This window comes from Myxocyprinus asiaticus, chromosome 13 (genome assembly GCF_019703515.2).
Source record: "Myxocyprinus asiaticus isolate MX2 ecotype Aquarium Trade chromosome 13, UBuf_Myxa_2, whole genome shotgun sequence".
NCBI lineage: Eukaryota > Metazoa > Chordata > Actinopteri > Cypriniformes > Catostomidae > Myxocyprinus > Myxocyprinus asiaticus.
In genome coordinates, this window is record NC_059356.1 from 36266613 (window position 1) to 36294119 (window position 27507).

Below are 27507 nucleotides of genomic sequence, written 5' to 3' on the forward strand. Positions count from 1 at the left end.
TAGAAGGGCTCTGCGGAAGGTCCCACTTTTACCCAGAAGGACACACCTACCAACTGAAGTTATCGTAAAGCAGCGTAGAGCATTTATACATCGGTCTTAAACTCCTTCTTCGGGTCCGTCTTCTGATAGGCAGCAGTAAAACTTATTCCACCAAAAATGTAAGTCAGGCTCTCATTTGTTTTGCTGAACTGTATTTTGAAGAACAGACGTCATAACTTCATGTATTAATTTTATGCACTTTTGGACAGATTAAGTTGTATATCATGGAAGGTGCCGTGGTCTTTCTGGTTTCGATTGAACTCAAATAGTCAGTTTAACGAGCATATGATCTTATTTATGATCGTCACAAAATCAGATAAATACAGAAAAAAAAACAAAAAAAAAAAAACAATAGTGCGACTTAATTGATCACACGATGATACTGTTATATCGTGGTACTAACGATTCAGTCGTCATGCAATATTTTCGTTTTTATCACCTTTGAAATACATCTTAATTTTAATGCAATTCTTTTATTTCCGTATTAATATACAAGCTATACGATTGGTCCATCTTGAACGGACCCCGCCCCTTAAACTGACGTCACAGAATGCGGAATATCTGATCGATTTGTTTGAACTTTATGACAAATCGTACAGTCGCGCGATTTATCGCAAACACAAAATCACCAAATTCACCGTCTAAAGCTTCTGCAGCACCACAAGCTTTAGACGGTGAATTTGGTGATTTTGTGTTTGCGATAAATCTCCTTTTTATGAAATATTTATTGTATAGTTTTAAAGAGCGCACGACTTGGCACAATCTGATACCATTTACACTTCACCAACTTTTATTTTGGCTGACCTACTAATGGCCATGCTTTACTGAGAACTGTTTAATGTTACAGTGGGATATGTAGAGATTGTGAATAATGTGAAACATGCATGTCGTCCTTAAGGGTGTGTGTGTGTGTGTGTATACAGATTTTACTATACAGTATTTGTGAGTGCCACGTTTTTGAAAATGTGCTCACTAATATAGACAAACTTATTGAAAACCCACTACTAAGGGCATTTTAGGTGTTCCTCACTAGTAAAAAAAGTTCATAAATCAGCCAAATTATGTTTAGCATTAAATCTACTGATGTGCACAGGTCTCTGTGAGGGTTAGGGAATAGAAAATATCATTAGCTTGCTATTAAATCAATGGAAGTCTATGAAATGTCCTCACTTATGTAGTGAAACAAACCTGTGTGTGTGAAGAGTTTTGATTGACATGGATTTTTCTTGTTTTAAATTCCAAGCACTCATTTAGACATGATGAATTCAAGGATTTATCTGCCAATTTTATCCACAATCTGATAAAAAAAAAAAAAAAAAGAACTTTGCATGTCACCTGGCTCCTAGTTACATTATCATGCATTTGCCCTAAGAGATAATGTTAACAAGCTGAGGTGTGTATGCTCATAAAACCTAACCTTGCTGATCTTTGTCATCCTAGACCTCCCTTAAAAGCTACTTTTATATTGTTGTCCATTCATTCATTAATAGAAACTGATATAGGCAGCTAAAGCTTTAAGTAATATTCTGGGTTCAATACAAGTTAAGCTTTTATGGCATAACGTTGATTTCCTTGTCCTTCCTTCTAAAAAAAAAAACATCTGTGTTACAGTGATGCAATTACAATGTAAGTGAATGGGGCCAATCCGTAAACATTACAATACGCTCTGTTTCAAAATTATAGCCACAGGACACAAACAACATGCATGTTAACATGATTTTAGTGTGATAAAATTGCTTACTAGCCTTTTCTGTATGAAGTTATAGCTTTCCAATTTCACAACTTCGTTGCCATGACGACCTAACGCCATAAACCCTAAAACCTCAGTAAAAACGACAATTTAAACAACTTAATAGCTCAAATAATACACAGAAGAATTCATGTAAGTGCTTTAATAAAATTAAAGCATTACATTTATGCGTTTAAACACTCCAAAATTTGTCCCCATTCACTTCCATTTTAATTCCATTTTTTTAAAGAAAAGGAGGGATGAGTCAATTATTTTTTTTATGGTAAATCAACATTATGCCACACATGGTTTAAACTCTGAATATTCCTTTAAAATTTATAACATCACAGTGAATGGAAGCTGTCATAAACATTATCACACAGGTATATCACTATATTTTTGCATGCGATTCTCCCATAGCATTAGGAATCAAAGCTGATTATCTTGGCAACCAACATGTTTGCCGATAGCGTATCTAGAGTATATGTGAGTAAGCAAGGGTGTTCATGTAAAGACAATCCTAGAACATGCTTTATTATGCAAAGTGTTTGACTTTGTTTTTAGTGTGTTAGTTGTAAGACTGTTTGCGCTAACTTTTGCTTGATCACTAACTTGTACATATTTCCAAATTCAAGTATGTTAAGGAACCCCACATTAAGGAATATGAATGCTGATGAACTGCTCAGTGGATCAATCATTAGGATCCCACCCCACCACTACATCCATGTCTTGGATCAGAACACCAACATCGCACGTGTGGAGATCGGCCCCCTAACCTACATCCGCCAGGACAATGAGAGGTAACTTGGAAAGCTGCAGAATGGCTATTGTACAGTAGTTCTTGAAGTGCAGATCCCATTAGTATTAGTTTCTTTGGTACTGTCAACCTAATTCCATAAACAGCAGGTGCTGATTTTATCTCTTTATTTTACTTTCTGAACTTTCTGAAGTTGAAAGAAGTAGTGGAATTACTGGATAATTATATTTAGGTCTTTTATATATTTGACTCATTACTAGCATGTCCAATTTTAAACTGGGAGGGTGCTGCAGAGATAAGTTGTGTGTAATCAAGTCTAACACAGCCCACTTGGCCTAGAATCCAAACAACAGCTGAACATATGATCACATTTATTAATAGTGTCCAGCTCAATATTTTAGTTTCTAAGATTTTTTTTAGATCTGTTTTTTTTAGTTTGCTATTTAATTAACACATCTCGATTCTTGTATTACATTAGGAACTACTAACAATGATCAAACTTTCATGTGTGACCACAGGAGTGTTTGTTGAGGGTGGGATTGGGAGGGGAGGGGTGGTAGTGGGGGTTATATATTGATTCTGTGTATATATGTTTTGCTTTTCTTTGTTTGATGTGTGAATCAATATATAAATAAAAAAATGTTAATCATAACAATGATCAAACTTTGTCAGCTCAAAGTATGTGCACTGATATTATGTGATTGTTAAATATGCTTATATCCCTTAATTGTTCCCCCCTCTTTTTCTCTACCAGGGTTCTCTTTGCCCCAGTGCGCATGATCATGGTGCCACCCCGGCACTACTGTGTTGTGCTCAACCCTGTTGCTCGTGACAATGAAGGCCAGGTACAGTTTGATGCATCTGGTCAAGCCAAGCTACGACATGCTGACCTGGAGATCCGTCTGACTCAGGATCCATTCCCTCTCTACCCTGGAGAAGAGATTCAAAAAGTATGAAGTTCCTCATGTTGCCTCTTTTAAAGGGATAGTTCACCCAAAAATGAAAATTCTGTCATGATTTACTCACCCTCATGGCATCCCAGATGTGTATGACTTTCTTTCTTCTGCAGAACACAAATGAAGATTTTTAGAAGAATATCTCAGCTCTGTAGGTCCTCACAATGCAAGTGAATGGTGACCAAAATTTTGAAGCTCCAAAATCCACATAAATGGAGCATAAAAGTAATCCATATTGGTTTAATCCATATAGATTATGATAGGTGTGGGTGAGAAACAGATCAGTATTTAAGTAATTTTTTGTCATAAATTCTCCACCCTGCCCAGTAGGGGGCAATATGCATGATGAATGTGAATCACCAAAAACAGAAGGAAAAACTGAAAGTGAAGGAAAAAGGTTTTAAATATTGACCTTTTTCTCACCCACACCTATCATATTGCTTCTGAAGATATGGATTTAACCACCAGAGTCACCTGGAGTACTTTTATGTTGCCCTTATGTGGATTTTGGAGCTTCAAAATTTTGGCACCCATTCACTTGCATTGTATGGACCTACAGAGATGAGATGTTCTTCTAAAAAATCATAATTTGAGTTCAGCACATGAGAGAAAGTCAGTTTTGTGTGAACTAACCCTTTGTGAAATATGTTGCTTTTCAGTTTGTGGCTAAAGGACTCAGACTTGTGGGGAGTGTCAACACATTGTGCTTTCTTTAAGGCATCTCACACCTGTGTACCGTACCTTTGATTCTTTTTCCATCAGCTCACATAGCACTTACATAACGTTAAGCACCATTAATATTCATTATAATATTAGAGATGGGTCACAATGGTCAGTCGACTACTTTATCTAGATTTGTTTCATTCCTGTTTTTTAGTTTGGGCCAAGAAACATGTCTTCGTCTGTTGCGTCGCATCTCATGTTGTTGCATTTTATCATGAGTGTGCCGCCACTTTATGACGATGTAAATTTATAAATAGTTTTAACTTTTAAAAAAATGCATCTCAAGACCCCTGCATTTTGTTTAAATCCATCTAGCCGTTTTTTTTTACGTAAAAACGTGTCCCATCGGGGTCTGGGGAAACCATTCTAGTTATACTTGTCTTGTTTAAGACTGATTTGTCGACTAGTCATTTAGGCAACCCGCTGACTAATCAATTTTGGAAATATGTAGGTTTGCACATCCTAATAATGATTATCAACTACTATGTTCTTTTTATTACGCATTAAGTCTCTCTCTCTTTCTCTCACAGGACGTGACACCACTGCAGATTGTGTACCCCGATACAGCCCTGCGTCTGCAGGCCCTGCTGGACTTTGAAGAGAAAGGAGGAGAAAAGAGAGTTGCAGGAGACGAGTGGCTGTTTGAGGGTCCAGGTACCACTCCAAAACAACCACAATCCATTTCCCCTGCTTAAAGCAAATGGCAGTATAAAATGATGATAACTATGAAAGGGAAATTATAGATTTCCCATGGGTAAACTGTGAAGAGAAGAATGATCTTTGTTGTTTTTTCAGTTTCAGTTTCACACATAGGATGTGTGAAGGCCAAACAAATAATAAAAAGAGAAGTCACCCCTTCACATGTTTCGCATAGTATTATTGCTATGAAGTTGTTAACCAGTTATGAAAGTGGAAGTTGTTATTCGGCATAGTTCTTGGTTATTATGACATAACTAAATTATGCAAGAGGCATTCTTATGGGTTACAGATTAAAATTAAGATGGGAAAAATGTAAATAAAAGAGACTGTCCATCTAAAAGCATAATGCATTGCATCCAGCATACTGCATCATCTGTATGTTCATTATGACATGCCATCTTATGTTATGCCAACATGTGTTAGACCTCTAACCTGGTGAGCTTCATACATCTGGCAGGAACGTACATTCCCAAGAAGGAGGTGGCAGTGCTTGAAGTCATTAAGGCTACAGTGATCAGAGAGAACCAGGCCATTCGCCTCAGAGCCCGTAAAGAGGGTCTGGACCGAAGTGGCGTCCGCAGAGTTACTGGTGCGATAGACACAGACACACACTTACTCATGCACATACACACTAACAACACACACACTTAAACACTGACATACACGCAAATTCTATGTCTGTTATTAACACACAAATGTGAATACTTGGTGTTTTGAATGCACACTCTGAAACACATGGCAGAAAATTGTGGGTATGTGTGTGTATCAGGTGAGGAATGGCAGGTGAGTAAGGTGGGAGCTTACCTGCCTGGAGCTCATGAAGAGGTCGTGGACATTGTCAACGCTTTCATCCTCACGGACAAGGTACCCTCCCTCCATCTCCGTACCTGTCGCTTTCTCTTTCTGTATCCTGCTCCATTTTTCTCTGTAGTTCCCAGCCATATATCCTGTCCCAGATAATCTCAACTTGTTATTTCCTAAAGGGATAGCTCACCCTAAAATGAAAATTCTTTTGCCATTTTGTCATGTTCCACGAAAGAAAGAAAGCAGGTCATACAGGTTTGGAATAACAAGAGGGTAATGATAATGTACTTTACATTTTTTTGGTGAACTATCCCTTTAAGTGGACAAGCAACATGGGATCAGGGGTAATTGGTTCAGTGGAAAGGTTAATATGTTAATTATGGATGCAAGTTCTTGATGAATGGCGTCATCGCTTAAGGGAACACTTTGAATGCAAGCTTAATCATGAAAGGCTTTTTGTGATTTCTTAGAAAGCCTTGCATGTGCGAGCTATTCGGCCATTCCGTGATGCTGGGGGCCGGGACCGCCACACTGGGGAAGAGTGGCTGGTGACCGTGGCAGACAGAGAAGCCCATATACCCTCTGTTTCAGAGGAGGTTGTCGGGGTGGTCGATGTGACGACTCTAAACAGCAGGCAGTACTGTGTGATTCTGGACCCTGTTGGGGTTGATGGAAAACCTCAGCTTGGACAGAAGAGAGTGGTGAAGGTGAATGAATGAATCCTTTTCTGACTTAAAATACTGGACAATTACAGAGTTTAATCCATAATTTTGAGCATGAGGGTGCTGAAATCCCTTTTTTAGACTGAATGCTACTAAAATAGATGCAGATTAAACCTCCAGTTTTCATTAAAACTTTATTCTGTTTAGCAAATTTTAGGTTAATAGTTGGCCTCTTGTGTATGCTGTGCAGTAAAATACAGTGAGTATGCGTTTCATGTCATAGCTGTTACTGTTAGGTGTATTTTAGCATATACTGTATGGAATGCTGTTTTATTAAACAATCAGCATCCAGGACGGAAACAATTTTTTTTATAATTCTCGCTGAAACAACTGTATTTTTAGAGCACCTTGTACATACGTTTAGGTTCCTAACTAAAGAACCAATGCAATTCATGAATTTTTCTGAAGTAAAAAATTTGAAAAATGTATACTTAAAATTTAAATGTTGAAATTCAAATTGGACCTGCATTGACCATGGCAAACTCTTTACCCTAATGATTTCTCTCTCTCTCTCTTTCCTCCTCTTACAGGGTGAGCGTTCGTTTTTCCTCAGGCCAGGTGAGCATTTGGAGAAAGGCATTCAGGATGTGTACGTGCTGTCTGAAGAGGAGGGGCTTGTGTTGCGTGCCGTGGAGGCCTTCATTGACACTGAGGGGGTACCTGACATGCATTATATATTTCTTCTTCTTTTAATTACCTAAATTAATTAATAATTAAATAGTAAATTAACTGAATGAGCAGGTGTATGTTTGTGGCATATGCAGGTTCATTGTGCTGCACATTATGCTCTTCTCATGCATTAGGAACGAGTAGAGAGCTCTGATTCATTCATATAGTATGCAAACAAAATGCAAAGTGTGGAGGAGAGAAAGAAAGAGGTTGAGAATGAGTGCAGACCAAAAAAAATGTAAGGTAAAGTGGAAGGGTGGAGACTAATTCCATGAACAAAGATTGTGAAACAAAAGAAGACAAACAGAGAGTGGGTGGACTGTATTTACCTAGGTCTACACAGAGATGACCTGTTCTGCAGGATGCTGGCTTTGGCTGTTTGCACCCATGGCCTATTATGACCCATCCCCAGAAACAAACCCACATACAGCATGACAGAAATGTTTGCATTTATCTTATGGTTTAGATAATAATAAAGGAATCGACGAGATCATCCACTCATCCTTACTGTGTTGGGCTTGTATTTAGGTGCTTTCAAAGCAGTTGGAACTGAAATTTATACATATAGTGGGGATCAAAAGTCTGAGACCGCACTGAAAATCTGGGATTTAAAATCTAATTTAAACTTGGAAATAAAGTTAAAATGTTAGGTGTTTGAAAGAAATGTTATGCCATAAAGTAATATGTAATATTTAAGATTCTGCACTATTTCATGGTCAGTACTAAAATAAGCAAATTTGTGACATTGACCAAGTAAACACCTTTGTTCAAAAGGTCAGATTTCCTTGTTTCCGTTGAAGCACAAGACACTTTTTTGGAACATTCTCAAATCATGATGTGATAACATGGATCATTAGTTTTGCATAAACTTGGAGCAAGCATGGAGTGCATGCTGTCATTAAAGGAAAAGGGGGCCATACCAAATATTAAGAAATTCATATTAAAGGTGCATGCAGTACTTTTTTCCCTATTAAAAAAGTTTTACACCTAAAGAGATTAATTGTAACTTGAAACATATGTATAAAATTCTGATCACTCACATGAGGACTCTAGTCATATCAGTGACTTTATAAAAGCTGTTTTATTCTACATGGGGCAGGGGCGCCCTCATGGGGGCTGCCATTTTAGAATCACATGACTAGCTGAATACTACTCGCTTAATCTCATTAACCGTCTTGTTATTGGACACTTTCACTCTTGGATTAAATTAATCATGACTGACTGTGCACAGTGAACTTCTACAATGGAATCTGTAACTGAAAAATATTGATTTTGAATGATGCTGCATCAACACCACTAGGTGTCACTAAGTCCAAGATGACACGAGCAAAAAGTTACTGAGTGCACCTTTAATTGTTCACATCAACTTTTCACTCAATTTGTTATGCTAATAATATAATTTGTAATGTACAATTGAAAATGAAAATAAATAATAAAAAAAAAAAAAAAAAAGAAAAGAATTGAACAATGCAAAATAGAAGCATTTTCACATGTGGTTTCAGACTTTTGTACCCCATTGAATATAATGTGTGTAAACCGCAAGCTGAATGTGCAGGGAATATAGTCTTGCACAATTTAAATGAGATTGTCTGAAGGTTGCATCACTCCCTTCATTGACTCATTCCCTTATTCCCATTCCTGTTATAAATACTTTATTTCCCATCTCCATTGTTTTATAATGTTTTTTTAATAAATGTGATTTTAATACTTTGCACACCCTTGCTTTTGTCTTGTCATTGAACATTGCCTCACACCCACACACACAGTCTCAAAGTATGCCTTGTGTGCTGCCATGTCCGTCCCACCCTACGCTAATGTTTGTCATTGTTACTCCTCCCTGCTTTCTTTCTCCCCACCTCTTCCCGTCACCGCTTCAGCAAGAAGAGGAAGATGAGGAAGAAGAAAGCCGCACCAAAAAGCGAGGGACCCAGCGTCGTCCAGGTGATCGCTGGATGCTGCGTGGGCCGATCGAATACGTGCCACCTGTCACTGTGGAGGTGTTGCTTAGACAACAGGCTATCCCGCTGGATGAGAATGAAGGAATTTACGTCCGTGACATCAAAACTGGAAAGGCAAGATCTTCAAGATTGCTCAAGCAAATTCATTCTTTACATTTATAAAGATTTTCTGGGTCTCAATTGAGTTTTTAAACCCTTTCAAGAATAGTTATATGGGGAAATTGTTTATTGACGAATACGCCTGAGACCATGGAGTTCAGTTACAGTTTATTCTTATATTTCTGTTTAGTACATTCAACAAAGGTTTATAACCCAGCAAGCTGAGCCAAAAATAACCCAGCATGTATTCTGTCCTATAGGTTATTTGGGACTGGGTTCACAAATAACCCAGCAATGGTCATTTTTAACCCAGCATTTTTAGAGTGTATGCAACAGATAAGGCAATCTCAGTTTCTTACCTAATAATTTTGCATATAGAATATTGCCCCTTAATGAAAAAGTTAATTTCTGCACATGGAATATTTGGCCATTTTGAGATTATCGGCTAATGCTAATGCCAACTTGCCCTGTTAAAAGTAGTGGTAGTTTCCCTTGTGACCGTTCCAACAGCCTTGTCAATGTTTTTTAGTAAATTTAGTTTAATATTAAAATATAAATTGAAAAAAAAAAAAAAAAAAGTACTTTATGTGCATCTCATTTGCTAACATTAGGCCACCCTGTGCTCTGGTTATCATAATGATATCTAAAACCCATACTGATACCCATATCGGTTTACCACTACTCTTGTAATTTATCTTTAGGCCTTATCCTAAACAACATTAAAATTAGACTGTTAAATCTTTAAAAAAAAAAATTGTGTCATGTGTGATTCTTAGGTGCGTGCTGTGATTGGCCAGACCTACATGTTAACGCAGGATGAGGAGTTGTGGGAAAAGGAGCTTCCAACCAATGTGGAGTCTCTTCTAAGTCAAGCCCGTGACCCACTGGCTGACCGCTCCAACCGATCAATGAGCTTTGGGCAAGCTGAGCGAGATAAAACCAGAGTGGTGTCCTTTCGTGTCCCACACAATGCGACCGTGCAGGTGTACGACTACAGAGAGAAAAAGGCCAGGTAATGATTGATGCTTGCTTGGGTTACTGTCATATATAGTAAGTCTTAACCAATGGTACTTAAAGACCCCATGAAATGGCTTTATCAGTCTTCTTTCCTGTGTTGATAAATTTCCTATTGAATCAGGAAGGGACATATTGAAGGACTTGTTCTTTTTTTTTAATTTATTTTTTTAAAGCCAATAGCCTTTAGTTTGATTGAATTAATTACATAATACGCTGATTAGTTAATCAAATTATTTGCATATATATTTGCTGAAAAAGGCTCCAAAATACAAAGATTCAATATAAAATGATTAAATATTTATATTTAAATAATTCTAAATATAACATATATTATGAATATAATAACTCAGACAATTAAAATGAATTATATTGTTGTGGCAGACGAGTAAAGCATTGATAAGACAATACAAAAAGTGGCTTTAGAAGGAAATATATTGTTTATTTCCATATTATTGAACATAAGCCTATCATTGGCCCACAGTCCACAGCAATCTATTTTGCAATTGAATTCATCAATCTGTCTGAGATAGACTTAGTATGAGGGCTTTTTTTTTTTTTAAATGTGCACATTTCAGACGGACGCTTTTAGAGCGCTTTGGTTGCGTTAACACAGCGTTTTTAGGTCGTTGTGCCAAGTTAAACATAGTTTGAAACTTAGAAACATGCGTCTCGAGACCCCTTCTTTCTGAATTGTGCTCCGTCCAGCTGTGTTTGAACGCACTCTCATCTTGTGCAATTGCTAGTGTAGGTGTTACTATACGCTGTTACGTCAGTGAGGGCCCTTACTCCAAGGTACAGGGTTGAGGTTTTTCCCTCAGAGCCAAATTACCATCCAGGCTTGAATAAGATCCATAGATTGGGGATCTCATCTGTGGAAGTCACTTTCTGTGATAAAAAAATGTTCATGTTCATTTTGCTGTTCAATTTCCTTTTATATTGTTCAATGTTCTGTTGTTATTTTATAATACGGGGGAAATGCAAGTACAGTTTTGTTAATGTATACATAAGTGTTAAAAGGTATTGCATAGTACATAAGAGAACTAGAATTTTGTCAAAATTAAGAAAAGATAAGGTTCAGGTAGCATTTCTACAGGAGATCCATCTAGATCAGACGGAACACTCTAAATTGGCCCAAAAGGGTTTTAAATATGTATTTTCATCATCACATGTTTCTGGTAGGAGAAGTGGAATGGCTATTTTAATATCAAATAAGGTTAGGTATGACCACCAGACTGAAATGAAAGATAAAGAAGGGCGTTACATTTTAATCAAAGTATAAATTGAAGGGGCTCCAGTTACATATCTCAATGTATACATTTTTTATAAGAAATTATACACAGAAAATGCATCCAGACTAGAAATAGATATCAAGGCATTCCTAGTTTCTTTAAACTTACCTAAAGTAACAGAGGAACAAAATGAAAGTTTATTAAAGGATATAACCTCACAAGAACTGCTGACAGAGAGAGCCAGATTAAAATCAAACAAATCACCAGGCACAGACGGGTTTACGGCGGAGTAGTATAAGAAATTCAAGGAACAGCTTGTTCCTATCCTTCTTCCTGCCTGTAACACTGCACTTCATGGAAAGGATTCCTATTTCTTGGAATGTGGTGATTATCTCCCCTATTCCAAAGGAAGTAAAAGACAAGCTAGAATGTGGTTCTTATAGGCCTATTTCGGTCCTGAATGTTGATTATAATTTATATACAGTAATACTTACTATGAGAATAGAGAAAATACTTCTAGAATTCGTTTATAATGATCAGACAGTGTTCATTTGGCAAGGACAGATGCAGGACAATGTCAGACGCACACTACATGTAATGAAACACATTCAAGGGAGTAACATACCAGCAATGATTGTGAGTCTGGACGCCGAAAAAGCCTTTGATTCTGTCAGGTGGTCATACCTATATAGAGTCTTAGAACAATTTGGTTTCCATAAAAACACTCTTAAAGCCATACAGTTATTATATTCACGTCCACAAGCAAGAATCAAAGTGAATGGTAGTCTGTCTAATTTTTTTTAACTTGGAAAGAGGCACGAGACAGGGGTGCCCTCTTTCTCCCCTTCTTTTTGCACTTTACAGTATATTGAACCCCTGGGTCAATGGATACGCCAAAGTCACGATATTAGGGGGATAGAGATGGGTGAGGAAGAACATAAAGTAGCATTATTCGCAGATAATGATTTGATATATCTTAGAGACTCTGCAATATAATTTATAAACCTTATGTCAACACTAGATACATTTGGTACTTTATCAGGATACAGACTAAATGTGCAAAAAACACAAGTTATAAAGCTACAGTTTTATCCCCCCAGAAGAAAAAAGTGCAAAAGATAAGATTAATTATAGTAAAACGTTAATAAAATATTTGGGAATATACCTGCCAAAAGATACTAGTACGTTGTTTGATGTAAATTATAGACCCCTAAATAGCAAACTATGAGCAGATATTTGGAGGTGGAGTGTTATCCCTTTTTTAAATTTAGGGAAGAGAGTAGACATTATTAAAATAAATATGCTCCCTAGGCTCTTATACTTATTCCAGTCACTCCCAGTAAAAATCTCAGAAGAACAATTTAGAGACTGGGACAAATGGATTATAAGATTTATCTGGCAAGGCAAAAAACCGAGAGTTTGGTACAGAACACTTCAGATACCTAAAGAAAAGGGGGGTTTGGCCCTCCCAGCTCTTAAAGATTATTATATAGTTGCCCAGTTAAGATCCATAGTTTGCTGGTATAATCCAGGGTATAAAGCTAGATGGAAACAGATTGAATGTTCGCTTTTTTGCTGAAGTACCGACTCAAGCAGTAACTGCAGATTAAAATTGATTAAGAATTTATCTTTAGAAACATAGGCAACAGTAATTAAAATGTGTAAATTAAAAGATGCTCTAAAAATATTGAGGTGGTGTGCATATGATACGGATTTTACTCCAAATATGTTGGACGAAGCCTTTAAGAATTGGATTAAGAAAGGAGTTACATCATATTATTCTATTACGAACAATAATATTCTCTTAACTTTCCAGGAATTTAAGAATCAATTTGGGTTGGGTAATCACGACTTGTTCAGATATTTTCAAATAAGACATTACTTTAACTCAGCTGTAAATAAGGAGAGGAGTTAGGCACAAAATGATCTAGTGAAGATATTCTTGTCTGCTTATAAGGCTTCTACAATTAGTAAAGTAATTTCTAAATTTTATCATTGTCTTCAAAATAATAGTTCAGAATCTACCTCCTATGTCAAAACAAAATGGGAGAAGGAAGGAAATACAATTAAAACAGAAGAGGTTTGGATAAATACGTGAAAACTTCCCACCAGTGGAAATTATTTGCCTGGAAAAACGTAATTCTATTTTTTTTGTTACTCCAGTGCAACAGAGGTACAGTGAAAAAGGATCTCAGTGTTGGAGACAATGTAACTCCGAAGTAGCAGATCATCATCATATATTCTGTGCATGTCCAGTTATTCACCTATTTTGGAAAGACATCTATTGGACATTAGAGGCTATATTAAAGATTAACATTCCATTCCAATTTAATGTGTTATATTTTGGAAACTTGGATTTCCATGAGACTAATGCTACATTCCTATGGAAAATACTCCTGGTAGCAAAAAAGCTATTACTTGTAATGGCTTCAACATACTTCACCCACTATAGATGACTGGAAGGCAATTGTAACTGAGATATATAGGATGGGAATCCTTACCTTTTCTTTAAAAGTTAAAAAACAAAAGGGGCTATTTTTGTGGAGAAGATGGAGGGAATTTGTGGACTCAGAGAATTAGTAATTATATAACAGATGTCATCACAAATTGTTGTTGTAAAGTAAACATTGTAACTGTGCAAATGTGCTATTACACTGTACTGTACCCTGTTGTAAAATGATTTTTTGTTGTAATTATTTTATTTATTTTTTTAGTTGGGTTCAATAGGTATTACACAGTTTTTGTGAAATTTATAGGAAGACATCTTGACTTGAATGTATCCAAACTTTGCACTGCATTTTTGACTCCTATATATATATATATAAAAAAAAAAAACGTCAGCCCTAGTTTTTTCATATCTGACTTTATTTATTTATTTTTTTATTATTCTGCTTATGTAAAGTAGGCAATGATTACAGTTATGAGTTTAAAAACTTGTTTATATAAAATTATACTTCAAATGGAATTTCCTGATTTGCAAATTGTAAATCACCCTTTACTTAAATTTCCTCCCTATTCTCTCTCTCTCTCTCTCTCTCTCTCTCTCTCTCTTTCTTTCTGTTTCTCTCACAGGGTGGTGTTTGGACCTGAAATGGTGATGCTGGGTCCTGATGAGCAGTTTACAGTTCTGTCTCTTTCTGGAGACAAACCCAAACGTCCTAATGTCATCAAAACCATTTGTCTCCTGCTTGGCCCAGACTTTTGCACTGACATCATCACCATAGAGACAGCCGACCATGCCCGATTGCAGCTTCAGCTCTCTTACAACTGGTATGATATGTGTGTGTTTGTGTGTGTATAAGCCCTATTTAGAAGTGTCTATTGTGTAAAAATAAAGTGGAACGGTATCAGAAAGTAATGCCTCTGTGCTGGACAGTGTAGTAGAGATTAAAGGAATGTTCCGGGTTCAAAACAAGTTAAGGTCAATCGACAGCATTTGTGGCATAATGTTGATTACCACAAAATTAATTTTGACTCGTCCCTCCTTTCCTTTAAAAAAAGCAAAAACCTGAGTTACAGTGAGGCACTTACAATGGAAGAGAATAGAGGCCAATTTTTGAATGTTAAAATACACACTGTTTCAATGTATAGCTACAGGACATAAAGGATATGTGTGTAAACTCAAATAATACATGAGTTTTAACAGAAGAATTAATGCAAGCACTTTTATAAAATTATAAGCTTCACATTTCTGTGTTTAAACCCTCCCAAAATTATCACCATTCACTTCCATTGTAAGTGCCTCACTGTAAGTGTAGTATTGTCCCAAATGGAACAATTTTTTTACTATACGGAAGCATTCGCCGTTTAACAGCTGACGGAAGTGACGTTTCAAACCCAAGCGTTGTGTTGCCGCTAGCTTTAGCGCTATCCACCCTCAATTCAACACTTATATATCAATAATTTACATATTCACACAGCATGGTATGATGGTAAAGCATTTAACTCACTTTTGTAAGGTGCTGTCTTCACAGAAGTTTCACTAGTTGTCATATACTCCATTATTTACAATTGTTTTGCCAAATCACCATCGCAGCCTGTAACTCCGCCCCTTCCACGATGTACGGCAAGCTGCATGCGCTGAGTGCACAAAGTGTCCAACATTCCACACTCAGTTTTGTTGGTTGAAAAAGTGCATCATCTGGGTACTCGTAATACACTTCTTTTTGTTGCATTTTCACTGTAAACATACTACTTGCACTACTTACACTTCAAAATGACATAAAATGCACCTTAGAATACAAAATATTCTTAAAGGAATATTCCGGGTTCAATAAAAGTTAAGCTCAATTGACAGCATTTGTGGCATATTGTTGATTACCACAAAAATTTATTTAAACTCATCCCTCCTTTTCTTGAACAAAAAAGCAGAAATCGAGGTTCCAGTGAGACACTTACAATGGAAGTGAATGTGGACAATTTTTGAACGTTAAAATACTCACTTTTTCAAAAGTATAGCTATAAGACATAAAGGATATACTCCGATCAGCCACAACATTAAAACCACCTGCCTAATATTGTGTAGGTCCCCCTCGTGCCACCAAAACAGCGCCAACCCGCATCTCAGAATAGCATTCTAAGATGATTTTCTTCTCATCACAGTTGTGCAGAGCGGTTATCTGAGTTAATGTAGACTTTATCAGTTCGAACCAGTCTGGCCATTCTCTGTTGACCTCTCTCATCAACAACTATTTAAATCTGCAGAACTGCCGCTCACTGGATGTTTTTTGTTTTTGGCATCATTCTGAGTAAATTCTAGAGACTGTTGTGTGTGAAAATCCCAGGAGATCAGCAGTTACAGAAATACACAAACCAGCCCGTCTGCCACCAGCAATCATGCCATGGTCAAAATCACTGAGATCACATTTTTTCCACATTCTAATGGTTGATGTGAACATTAACTGAAGCTCCTGACCCATATATGCATGATTTTATGCACTGCACTGCTGCCACACGATTGGCGATTGGATGATTGTTGGTGCCAGATGGGCTGGTTTGAGTATTTCTGTAACTGCTGATCTCCTGGGATTTTCACACACAACAGTCTCTAGAATTTACTCCGAATGGTGCCAAAAACAAAAAAACATCCAGTGAGCGGCAGTTCTATGGACGGAAACACCTTGTTGATGAGAGAGGTCAACAGAGAATGGCCAGACTGGTTCGAACTGACAAAGTCTACAGTAACTCAGATAACCGCTCTGTACATTTGTGATGAGAAGAAAATCATCTCAGAATGCTATTCTGAGATGCAGGTTGGCGCTGTTTTAGCGGCACGAGATGGACCTACACAATATTAGGCAGGTGGTTTTAATGTTGTGTCTGATTATACATGTAAACATGATTTTATTGTGATAGCATTGCTTACTAACCTTTTTTGTATAAAGTTATAGCCAGTTTTACAACTTCGTTACCATGACGATGTAATGTCAACAAACCCTAAAATGACATGTAAAAAATTATGATTTAAACAACGCTACAGCTCAAATAATACACAAGTTTTAACAGAAGAATTCATGTTAATGCTTTTATAAAATTATAAGCTTTACATTTCTGCCTTTAAACCCTCCAAAAATTGTCCCCATTCACTTCCATTGTAAGTGTCTCACTGTAACCTTGATTTTTGCTTTATTTTTTTTTTTTAAAGAAAAGGAGGGACGAGTTGAAATTAATTGTGGTAATCAACATTATGCCACAAATGCTGTCGATTGAGCTTAATTTGTATTGAACCCGGAACACTTCTTTAACTTTTTTCTTAAGTTAGAAAATAAGAAAGTGGTATTTAGGAAGAATTTACTTTTTTAAGAACGTTCCTTGAATCCGGCCCCTGGACTAGACTTCACTTTCTCTGTTTCAGGCACTTTGACATCAAACGGCCTGCTGAAGAGGCCAATGCTGCTGCTCTGTTCTCAGTGCCAGACTTTGTGGGTGATGCATGCAAGGCCATCGCTTCCAAAATCAGAGGAGCTGTTGCCTCAGTGCAGTTTGATGACTTCCACAAGGTACATGACACCACTTTTTTTTTTTTTTTACTTTAATGTTCTGATACTTATTTCTTACAGGTTTATTGTGATGAACTTTGACCATGATTACAAGTGTGGCAATGAGTCAATCAGTCACAGTTAAACCTTATCAAGTTGCTCAAGATTGCTTTTCCATATGCCTGTTTATCAATATTTGTTGCACAAAGCTTAACCCTGTAAGTTGCTGTGAAAAGTGAAATATAATATATCAAGAGACCAAATATACCAAAACATCAAGACCTTTCAGCTGGCACAATTGATTACTTTTTGGAAACATAATAACATAAAACACTGTTACAATACAGTGGTAATGATCACATGTGTTAATACCATAACAGCAGGATTTTGTGGTTTTTAATTCATTGCTAGGTAGTAGGTACATTTTATGGCCTTTGTTGCCCTCATTCAGATTTTTGTCAATAATGATGGCACCAGTATTCTCATATGCCTTCCAAGCCTCAGGGTTGATCAGAAGAAACATGGCTTTGATCTGTGATCCACATCCTTCTTTCAAGTGCCACAAATCTTTATTAAGATCAACGTCAACCTTTATGAACAATTTAGCATGAAGGTTAGACTAGATCCCGGGGGTTAGTGGAAACATCCAGAGCAGTGAGAGCTCTGCTCATATCAGTTGAGCACCGATACCAGAGGAAAACATAGTTTCCACCAGCAGCACGGTTGATGTCTTCATGCATATGAGTGTAGCCCAGCTCAAATAGGTACTTGTCAGTGGAGAAGTCAAGATTTGCTGCGATCTCACAGATGTAGCTTGGCTGCACTCTCTTCACCCAAGGTAAATGTATTTACCTCGTGCCCTGCAGTTCAGATCACAGCCCAGCCTCTCCCAGCCATCTGTGAGAAGAGAAGGTTCCTGTTTTGCATCAGTAGTTTCCTCTAGATTCACAATGGGAATGTCATATTCAGTGCTGCCATGGAAGTACCACAGAAAGATGTAATCTCCACCAACTCCTTTATTGAGATCTCTGTCAACCTGTTCATTCCCAGATGCAGCCAGGCCTGTTTTCATGTCGTTGTTGAAGGAAAACTGGATCCTGGTCACAGGTTTCATGCCAGCCTCTTTCTTGTACCAAAGAAGAATGCGTTATTACTGGCAACTTCATTGATATTTGAATTTATGAGCTGATAGCCTTAAGCTCGACGCATGTCCTCCTCGTCTGTGTTGATGGATACACTGAGCTTTGTTATTGGCTGTCCAGATGTCATAGTGGTTTGTTCAAATGTGATTGGCACTGAGAAAATGCTTTTAAAATTCTGCAAAACAAAACGACATGAAAGATTATTATTTAAAAAAATTAAGGTTCATATTGCAGCAGTCTCACAAAAAAATCAATGTAAATCAATAATGATATTGACGAAATCGCATATGAACACAAAGTGTTCCAAACTGTTGCAAATGGTGACTAGATTTTAAATATCGTCACAATTATTTATTTATTTTTTGTCGCATTTGTGACCATTTTAGTCGCAGTCTGGAGTAGAGGTTGACCGATCGTGGATTTTGCTGATACCGATAACCAAGGTTGTTGAATGGGCCGATAACCGATTAATTGGCTGATAGTTTTAAAAACTGATTTATAGAATTAGAAAAAAAAAAATCTAAGTCTTTCCTTACTATGATGGGCACAGACACAGAGGCTACAAGACTCCAAAATGAATAAAATCCCAGCAGTTTATTGTGCAACCAAAATCCCAATAATAACCAGAACAATGAAGATAGGACTTTTAACTATAAACAAGCCTGGAATACACTTGTTTTGAAATGACGGAGACGTGGCTCTGTTACAATCCTCTATATTTAAGTATTCACCAAATTAAGCTTGTTATAGCCTAAATTCACTAGATTAAAACTACTGGCAACTATCGGCATAGAGTTTTGCAGATGACGGATAGATTCAAAAAGCAACTTTCTGCACCGATTAATCGGTAAAACCGATATATCGGTTTACCTCCAGTCTGGAGCACTGAGATAATAATTCCTGTACTGTAAATAGGAAAAATGAAATAATTTCCCCATAGACTTTCACCAGAAGAGTACACAACCTACCTGAAAATGCGGGACCGGCAGTACTATGTTGCAAAAGACACTGCTGTTTGGCGGCTTTGCCGTTAATGCTGCTTTATAGTGGTTCCATAAAAAGCATGGAAAGGTTGCAGACTCTACTTCTGTGTTACGGTGCTGTGGCAGTTAGAATGTGAAACCAAAAGTGAAACCATATGGTTTTACATTTGAAAGTAACGCACATCCTTTCTTAATGGCACACATGGCAGAATGTGATGATATACCATATGTTTCTCTTAGACAACATGAAGCTCTCAAGATTGTTTTAAACACAACAAGTACACGGTTTCTTTAAGTCTTATGCAAGTATGTAAACGTGACTAGAAAAACATGACAAATATGCAATGTAAGTGTGGCCTTTAATATATACTAAGTAAACTGGTGATGGCAATGATGATGCCAGGTTTAGTGGATGATCAGACAGGTTTATTGTAGAAGATCAGGAGCATCAGTCACACGTCAGAACGTGCTGTCTTGCACTGCAGTCATCAAGTCTAAACTAAAGGAGGCATACATTGTATTTTATAGGCATTCAGTGAGCAGTCCTTATCCATACTGGCCTTACATACAGGGGTAAAACAAAGGTGAGAAAATGTACCCCGGACTGTAAGCTCAAATAAACCTAATCTAGATAAATAGTATCTCCAAAGGGCTTGATGCCCACCTGGTCCCGAAAACTAGAGACAGGTCAGCATTCACGCACAGTTTGATTCTTATCAAGAATGAACTAAGAAACAGGCATCATTTATCTGTGCTCATCCTGAATGCTAGATTGTATATCACTGTAGTTTTTTTTTTCATGTGATGTAATGTGAAAAACAGCAGACAACCTGATCTTATAGCGACACTTAAATTTGCAATCCCACACTGCCTTTAATATGCCCCTAAACATGTGTGCCTATTTCTCTAAAAGAACTCCAACAGGATCATCTGTTCAGCTGTCTTTGGTTTTGATGAGAAGATGGCAATGAGGTCCAGCCTGCGTTTCGCTCAGAACGGGTTAATTATCAGCAGCGTGGACATTCAGTCTGTGGAGCCGGTGGACCAGCGGACCCGTGACGCCCTGCAAAAGAGCGTGCAACTAGCCATTGAAATCACTACCAATTCACAGGAGGCTACGGCACGGTAGGAACTAGGGATGCACCGATTGATCGGCCACCCATCGCAATCGGCCGATCTTTGTCTTAAAGGGTCATGAAACACAACAACTTGTTTTTCTAGATGTGAACAGATTTGAATGTTGCATATTTTGTAAGACAATGATATTAATAATTAATTTTAATTTAAAGGGGAAAGTGGTTAATTTTGGGATTTTTTTGGGGCCATTTTCTTCTTCCTGGTTTGAAATCACCATTGAGAAAATGTCACATGGATGTGACGTGCATGTGTTAGATTTAATCTAGATGTGTACATCATTGGTTTCTCTCAATTTTATACATGAGATGAGCGCTTTCTCAGATCGTCAGAGGAGTTGGTCATGAAAATGACATTGCATGATCTGTAGCGGCTTCATTTAAAAAAAAAAAACATAAACCGCCGAGGGGCTAAGCAAGGAGATAGAGTTTGATGACTCATCAGTAAACGGTTCAAAAGTACTTGCGTTTTGAGTTTTACTAAAGAAGATTCCAAGAGCAAACATTGATGAAATTGTAGACACAAGTATGAGTATGTGTTTGTATGATGTAAACATTATCAAATAATTAATGACATTTAGACTCTCAACAAAAAATACGTGCTCCAAACTCACCCCCTCCCTCCAGTGTGCACATACCCGCATAGGTGTTTTAATCCCAACGCGTTGCCCCTTCCGGTCACATGACACTTGACATTTAAAGAGACATGAAACAATTAGCTTTAACATGGTTCCCACATGATCCAATATAGGGATGTACACTTTGTGATCGACCGATCTTCATCTTAAATCCTTGAACGTGCCTAAAATCAGTTAATTGGTTCAGTATCGGCTGATCACCGTGTTAAAATAATGGTGATCGGGTTCGGATTCAGATTTCCTGATCAGTGCACCACTAGTAGGAAGCCAACATTTCATCTGTTTTTCTGATGTAAATGTTTAACCTTTAAAGAAATAGTTCATCCAAAAATGAATATTCTGTCATTTACTCACCCTCATTTCGTTCCAAACCCATAAAGAGAAATTACACACAAAAGGAGAAATTTTGACAAATCTTTATGCTTTTTTCCCCATACATCATAGCGACCATGTCTGTCAAGACCAAAAAAAAAAAACCACCATAAAAAGTAGTCCATACGACTCAAGTCTCCTAAAGCCATACTATGTATAAGGAACATACAGACATTTTATGCTGTTATTCACTTAATTTTACCAAACACTGAACCCTGAAATCTCACTTGTGATCGTGTTCAGATTAAAAAATGATGGATTGACTAAGCAAAACTCCTTTCTTTTTTCACCATGTATTTGTCCCTCGTACCCTTTAACACTCATACTCTTTCTCTCAGACACGAGGCAGAGCGTCTTGAGCAGGAGGCTCGGGGCCATCTGGAGAGGCAGAAGATCACAGATCAAGCTGAGGCAGAGAAGGCGAGAAAGGAGCTGCTGGAGCTGGAGGCCCAGAGGTGAGTTCACTGCAAAGGCTAATGCCAAAGCACAGTGCAAAGCAAGCATCAAACCTCAGGTCTGCAAAATCTTAAGTCCCGTTCACACCGCCAGTGACATTGTTGCTTGATATCGCTAGTCCCTGTACTGTATGTCACTAGTAGACGTTCCTAATGCTTTCATGCTAATGCAGGGGTGCTCACACTTCTATGGAATGAGATTTACTTTTTCAGAATGTTATTATAGTAAAATCTACCTTGCAAAATGTAAATAAAGGCTTCATTGTAAGCAGCGTTGTCACGATACTAAAATTTCAGTAGTTGGTACCAATACCAGTGAAATTGTATGATTCTCGATACCAATTTCGGTACTACAACAAAAACTAATACTAAGTTCTAGGGCTGTCGATTTAACACGTTCATTAAAAGTACAGATTTTCCTACCATACAAGCAATTCAAGCTTGACGTACATCTGTTTTTACGAGCTGTGTCAAAAGGTGGCAGCGCTCCTCAACAAACATTACAATCTGTGCAGCCACAGAATGAGAACCGTTTACTTACACAGCATCCTAAAAATGCGGCGTTTATGACGCTGAATACCAGTGAGACGCTCCAAATGCATCTGTCTGAAGCACACATGCACATAGAGCAACAATAAAAATAGCCTAAACGAAAAGCAAGAAATCCACTTTAACTTCTCCTCCATCTTGTCTGCAGTCAACTACAGTATCTCACAGGAGAGTGAGCTTCACTGACATCACTCTCATTGGTTGTCACTCCTGAATGTCACTCGTCATTTGCATAAAGTTTTTTTTTTCTCCTCAATTTTGTAGGGCTTTACTGGTTGTTTAGATCAGTGTTACTATCAGAAATAATTAATAATTATTTCTGTAGTTATTAATTAATATTTAAAATAATCAATTGAATCTAACTCTTTAAATCCTCATATGGGGCTCCAGTAAATGTAGTGTGTTACGTTTAGGAGCAAGTTTGGTTATTAGCAATAATTAATAATTATCAAAGATAATTATTAATTATTAAAATCAATAGAACATTGATGAGAATCAATGTTAGCTTTTTTAATCCTTTAAAATCAACAATTATCAAAGATAATCGTTAATTGTTAACATCGATGAAACATTAATTAAAATTAACACTAGCTTATTGATCATTCAAATTCAACAACCATCAAAGATAATTATCAGTTATCAAAAATCAATAGAATATTAATAAGGATTAACATTGACGGGGCACCACCCTGGAATCAGGGACTAATAAACAGATAGTAAAACAGTCTTAATATTAGATTGTTTTCTTAGGAAAATCGACATCCGAAGAATATCGATTTTCGGGGAAAAAACAATGAATGAAGGTTTGAATCCGAGCACTGTCATCCCGTCAGCATGACACAGGTGTATGCAAAACAAACCAAAACATTTCTCTTTGTAATATAACAAAGTTTATTTATGCAGTAATATCAATTAATAATTAATACAATGCAGTCAATAAACTTCCGACTTACAACTACAAACTAAACAGTGATATGATTAGATATGGAAATCAAAATAATTCTATAACACATAAGGTGTGTGTGTGTGGGTATGGGTGTGTGGTTAGTACGAGAGAGAGAGAGATGACGGCCCTACAGCCGATTTTGCGATCGTGGGAGAGAAAACAGCTGTTAGTTCATCGCTCAGAGACGTGGTGGACGGCTCGTAAACAGTCCCGCGTTATTTGACTCTTTAATGGATGAACTCAGTTGCTGTCTCACCTGCGATGGCAAAATTGCACAACAGTCCAATTTGGTTGGACCACAATACAGCAAAACAAATTCGTGATAATTAATACCCTGAGTATTAATAATGAGCGGACATGGCTGTCCGTAAAATGTACAAGCAAAAAAACACAAGAAACACAAGAATAACATACTATAATATTCTATCTCTGCCCAGACGTAAACCTCTTACTTGAATCGCATGAGGACACAGGTAGAATGTGTGTTCATCCGTCCTTTAACTCTGACCCGGTTCCTTGAGGCTCGGGTGATGACGCGAGGCCGTTTCTGCGCGCTGTCGGCGGGCGGTACGGCTGTTGATTCTCGGCGGGCTGGCGGAGAACTCAGAAATGTTGACTTGATTGAAGATGGAAGAGAAATCTTTAATCTCTTCACTTCTGTAGGCAAACGGATGAAGATGCGAATTGCTCGGCGGTCTCCTTCGGATCCGTTAGAGTGTTCAGTTGAACACAGAGTAATCTCAACTCGTCCAGCGAGATGGAGATTGTATGGCCACAGTTTCAAGTCGGACATTACTTCCTTGTGCCACGAGTTTGCACCTGAGAGCAGCGATAAACTACGTCTATATTCGGTGAACAAAGTCGCTAGAAGCAAATCCTGAAAGCATTTCAGAGGTATTTCTACTCCTGATGATGTCATGTTTGAGGGACGTTCTGTTGTGTGCCTCATCCAATAGGAGTTGAGAGTTCAATCCTTTAGTGAGCAAGGCTTCATGGGATTTACAGTCTGTTTTGGACTCCCTTTGTTTGATTTTGGTGCGATTTTTATCAGTAAGATTTACGACTTGGAATGTGGGGGCTTGAGTTAGGTTTTTACGACTGTGTTAGGCCTGCCTTTGTCCTCTATCTGAATACATGAGGCCCAACAATTTGGAATGCCCAATTCCCAATTTGTTCTAGGTCCTCGTGGTGGCGCAGTGACTTGCCTTAATCCGGGTGGCGGAGGACGAATCTCAGTTGCTTCCGCGTCTGAGACAGTCAATCCGCACATCTTATCACGTGGCTTGTTGAGCGCGTTACCGCGGAGACCTAGCACATGTGGAGGCTTCACACTATTCTCCGCGGTATCCACGCACCCCACCGAGAGCGAGAACCACATTATAGCGACCACGAGGTGGTTAACCCAACGTGACTCTACCCACCTTAGCAACCGGGCCAATTGGTTGCTTAGGAAGCCTGACTAGAGTCACTCAGCACGCCCTGGATTCGAACTTGCGACTCCAGGTGTGGTAGTCTGCGTCTTTACTTGCTGAGCTACCCAGGCCCCAATTTGCATAAAGTTAAACTTTATTCAATCTTGTCTTGTCTCTCATCACATCCAAATCTTGTCACCAGACATTGTTGTCACTCGTGTCACCGGAATTCGCTTTACTCGCTTTGGAAATAAATGAGATCATGTCTCTTTGTCGCTGGTGGTGTGAACGGGGCTTTATACCTTTGATAAACCTGACAACGTGGGAGTCCAGCGTAACCCTGGTTTTGCACTATATTAAACATCTTCTGCACATTTAATATTTTAGGGTCAATTATCCAATAATCAATAATTGTGTGTCTCAGTGCTGCAGTGGAGAGCACAGGAGCAGCAAAGGCTGAGGCACAATCCAGAGCTGAAGCAGCTCGAATACAGGGAGAGGCGGCTGTCGAAGAGGCCAAACTCAAAGCAGAGGCTCAGAAAATAGAGGCTGTATGTCATCTGTTCCACTTTGATATGCTAGTTGTCATCTTTACCCACTTCTTCCATGTTTTTTAACATTGTGCTTTTTAGCTGTAGTCAGTCCTAAGACCAGTCTTTAGGCCTATTCACACCAAATGTGAAACATAAATGTGAAACAAATCAACAATTGACTCACTTATTATCCTTCCACTTTGTGTGTCAGGATGCTGAGCTGGCCCGCCTGGCTAAGGCACGTGAGCAGGAGCTGGCCTTTAAGAAGAATATGGACCGATTGGAGGTGGAGAAACAGCAGAAGCTGGTAGAGATTGAAAGCTTGCGCTTTAGTAAGCTGGTGGAGAGTCTGGGCACTGAAACCCTGAAGGAAATGGCTCGAGCTGGGCCTGAGCTACAGGTAAATTTGGTCCTCATGTCAGTCCATGAAAACTATTTGGATATCAATGGGGATTCAAGTCAGATCCTCTTTAAACCTGGAATTATCATTAACATTTTTGTTAAATATGTAAAAAATTTGTCCCGGGCCAACTCCAAATGTAGTTTTGGTCATCTTGGGTGAATTTACACCTGGCTTTTGATCAAATGCGATTGTGATGTAATCATGAAAAATGAATCTGAATGCAAAATGTAAAGGGGGCCTAAGTTAACTCACAAGAGCATTAGGATAGCAAATTGTAATTTTTCTTTGGAAACTTCAGATCAAAGAAGAATTGTTATACTTCTGATGTGCAAACAGATTCTGTCATTGCTATACACCGATCAGCCACAATATTAAAGCCACCTGTCTAATACTGTGTAGGTCCCCCTCGTGCCACCAAAACAGCCCCAACACACATCTCAGAATAGCATTCTGATATGATATTCTTCTTACCACAATTGTACAGAGTGTTTATGTCAGTTCGAACCAGTCTGGCCATTCTCTGTTGACCTCTCTCATCAACAAGGCTTTTCCTTCCACAGAACTGCCTCCCACTGGATGTTTTTGTTTTGTTTTTTGGCACCATTCTGAGTAAATTCTAGAGACTGTTGTGTGTGAAAATCCCAGGAGATCAGCAGTTACAGAAATACTCAAACAAGCCCATCTGGCACCAACAATCATGCCACGGTCAAAATCACTGAGATCACATTTTTTCCCCATTCTGATGGTTGATGTGAACATTAACTGAAGCTCCTGGTCCGTATTTGCATGATTTTATGCACTGCACTGCTGCCACACGATTGACTGATTAGATAATAGCATGGATGATTGTTGGTGCCAGACGGGCTAGTTTGAGTATTTCTGTGACTGCTGATCTCCTTTTATCAGTAGGATAAAAATAACAAATAACAATTTATCTCACATACTGTATCCCGTTCCTTCATTTAGGTGAAGCTCTTGCAGTCTTTGGGTCTGAAGTCTACTCTTATCACAGATGGATCCTCCCCAATTAATCTCTTTGCTACTGCCAATGGCTTTCTGGGGGCTCTACAGGGCAAACAAGACCAAAATGAATAAAGAATTTTAAAAAAGAGGAGAGCGGTTGAGAGGCCTTATACTACATGATATGCATAAATGAAACTGTGACGTTATACTCCACGTTATCATTCCCATTAGCTATTGCAATAAAGCCATGAAAATGCAGCATAGCAGAACCCCACTGGCTTGTGTGGGTCATATGAGTCAACCCTTGCAACATTGTAATTGGTTACTTTTTTAGTTACTAACATGTGTGCTTTCTCAAAAAACTTTGTGTTAAAGTGAATGGGTCAAATATATTGAGATTGAAGGGATAAATGTGCCTAGAGTGCATTTGTTTTTTTTGAGTGCCTAGATTTTAGTTGAACCCAAATAGCTTTCCTGAATATGTTTTTCTTTATTACGCCATTTTCAACAATTAAATGATTTAAGTGTCTATAAATACCTGCTCAAATATCAAATAAAACCATGTTCCCAACTTTATAACTGTTTATCCTGTTGATTTG

The 27507-nt window shown here is 38.0% G+C and overlaps 1 protein-coding gene across 1 annotated transcript; it reads left to right on the plus strand.

Moving 5' to 3' along the window:
* On the plus strand, positions 1–27487 carry mvp (major vault protein). Its single transcript, XM_051715332.1, has 17 exons — positions 1–158; positions 2404–2568; positions 3280–3475; positions 4735–4858; positions 5361–5492; positions 5673–5767; positions 6178–6414; positions 6960–7085; positions 8976–9170; positions 9932–10167; positions 14474–14671; positions 17256–17400; positions 20418–20629; positions 21986–22102; positions 25434–25560; positions 25754–25942; positions 26912–27487. The coding sequence occupies exons 2-17, from the start codon at positions 2405–2407 to the stop codon at positions 27038–27040; spliced, it is 2622 nt and encodes an 873-aa protein (XP_051571292.1). The 5' UTR covers positions 1–158; position 2404; the 3' UTR covers positions 27041–27487.
* The last annotated feature ends 20 nt before the right edge of the window (positions 27488–27507 follow it).

What these genes read in the sequence shown, in the direction of transcription:
- mvp (XM_051715332.1), top strand. Translation starts at nt 2,405, where the DNA reads ATGTTAAGGAACCCCACATTAAGGAATATGAATGCTGATGAACTGCTC. An exon ending in TCACAGGAGGCTACGGCACG is followed by an intron (nt 20,630 to 21,985) that starts GTAGGAACTAGG and finishes TCTTTCTCTCAG; the next exon opens with ACACGAGGCAGAGCGTCTTG. An exon ending in AGGCTCAGAAAATAGAGGCT is followed by an intron (nt 25,561 to 25,753) that starts GTATGTCATCTG and finishes TTTGTGTGTCAG; the next exon opens with GATGCTGAGCTGGCCCGCCT.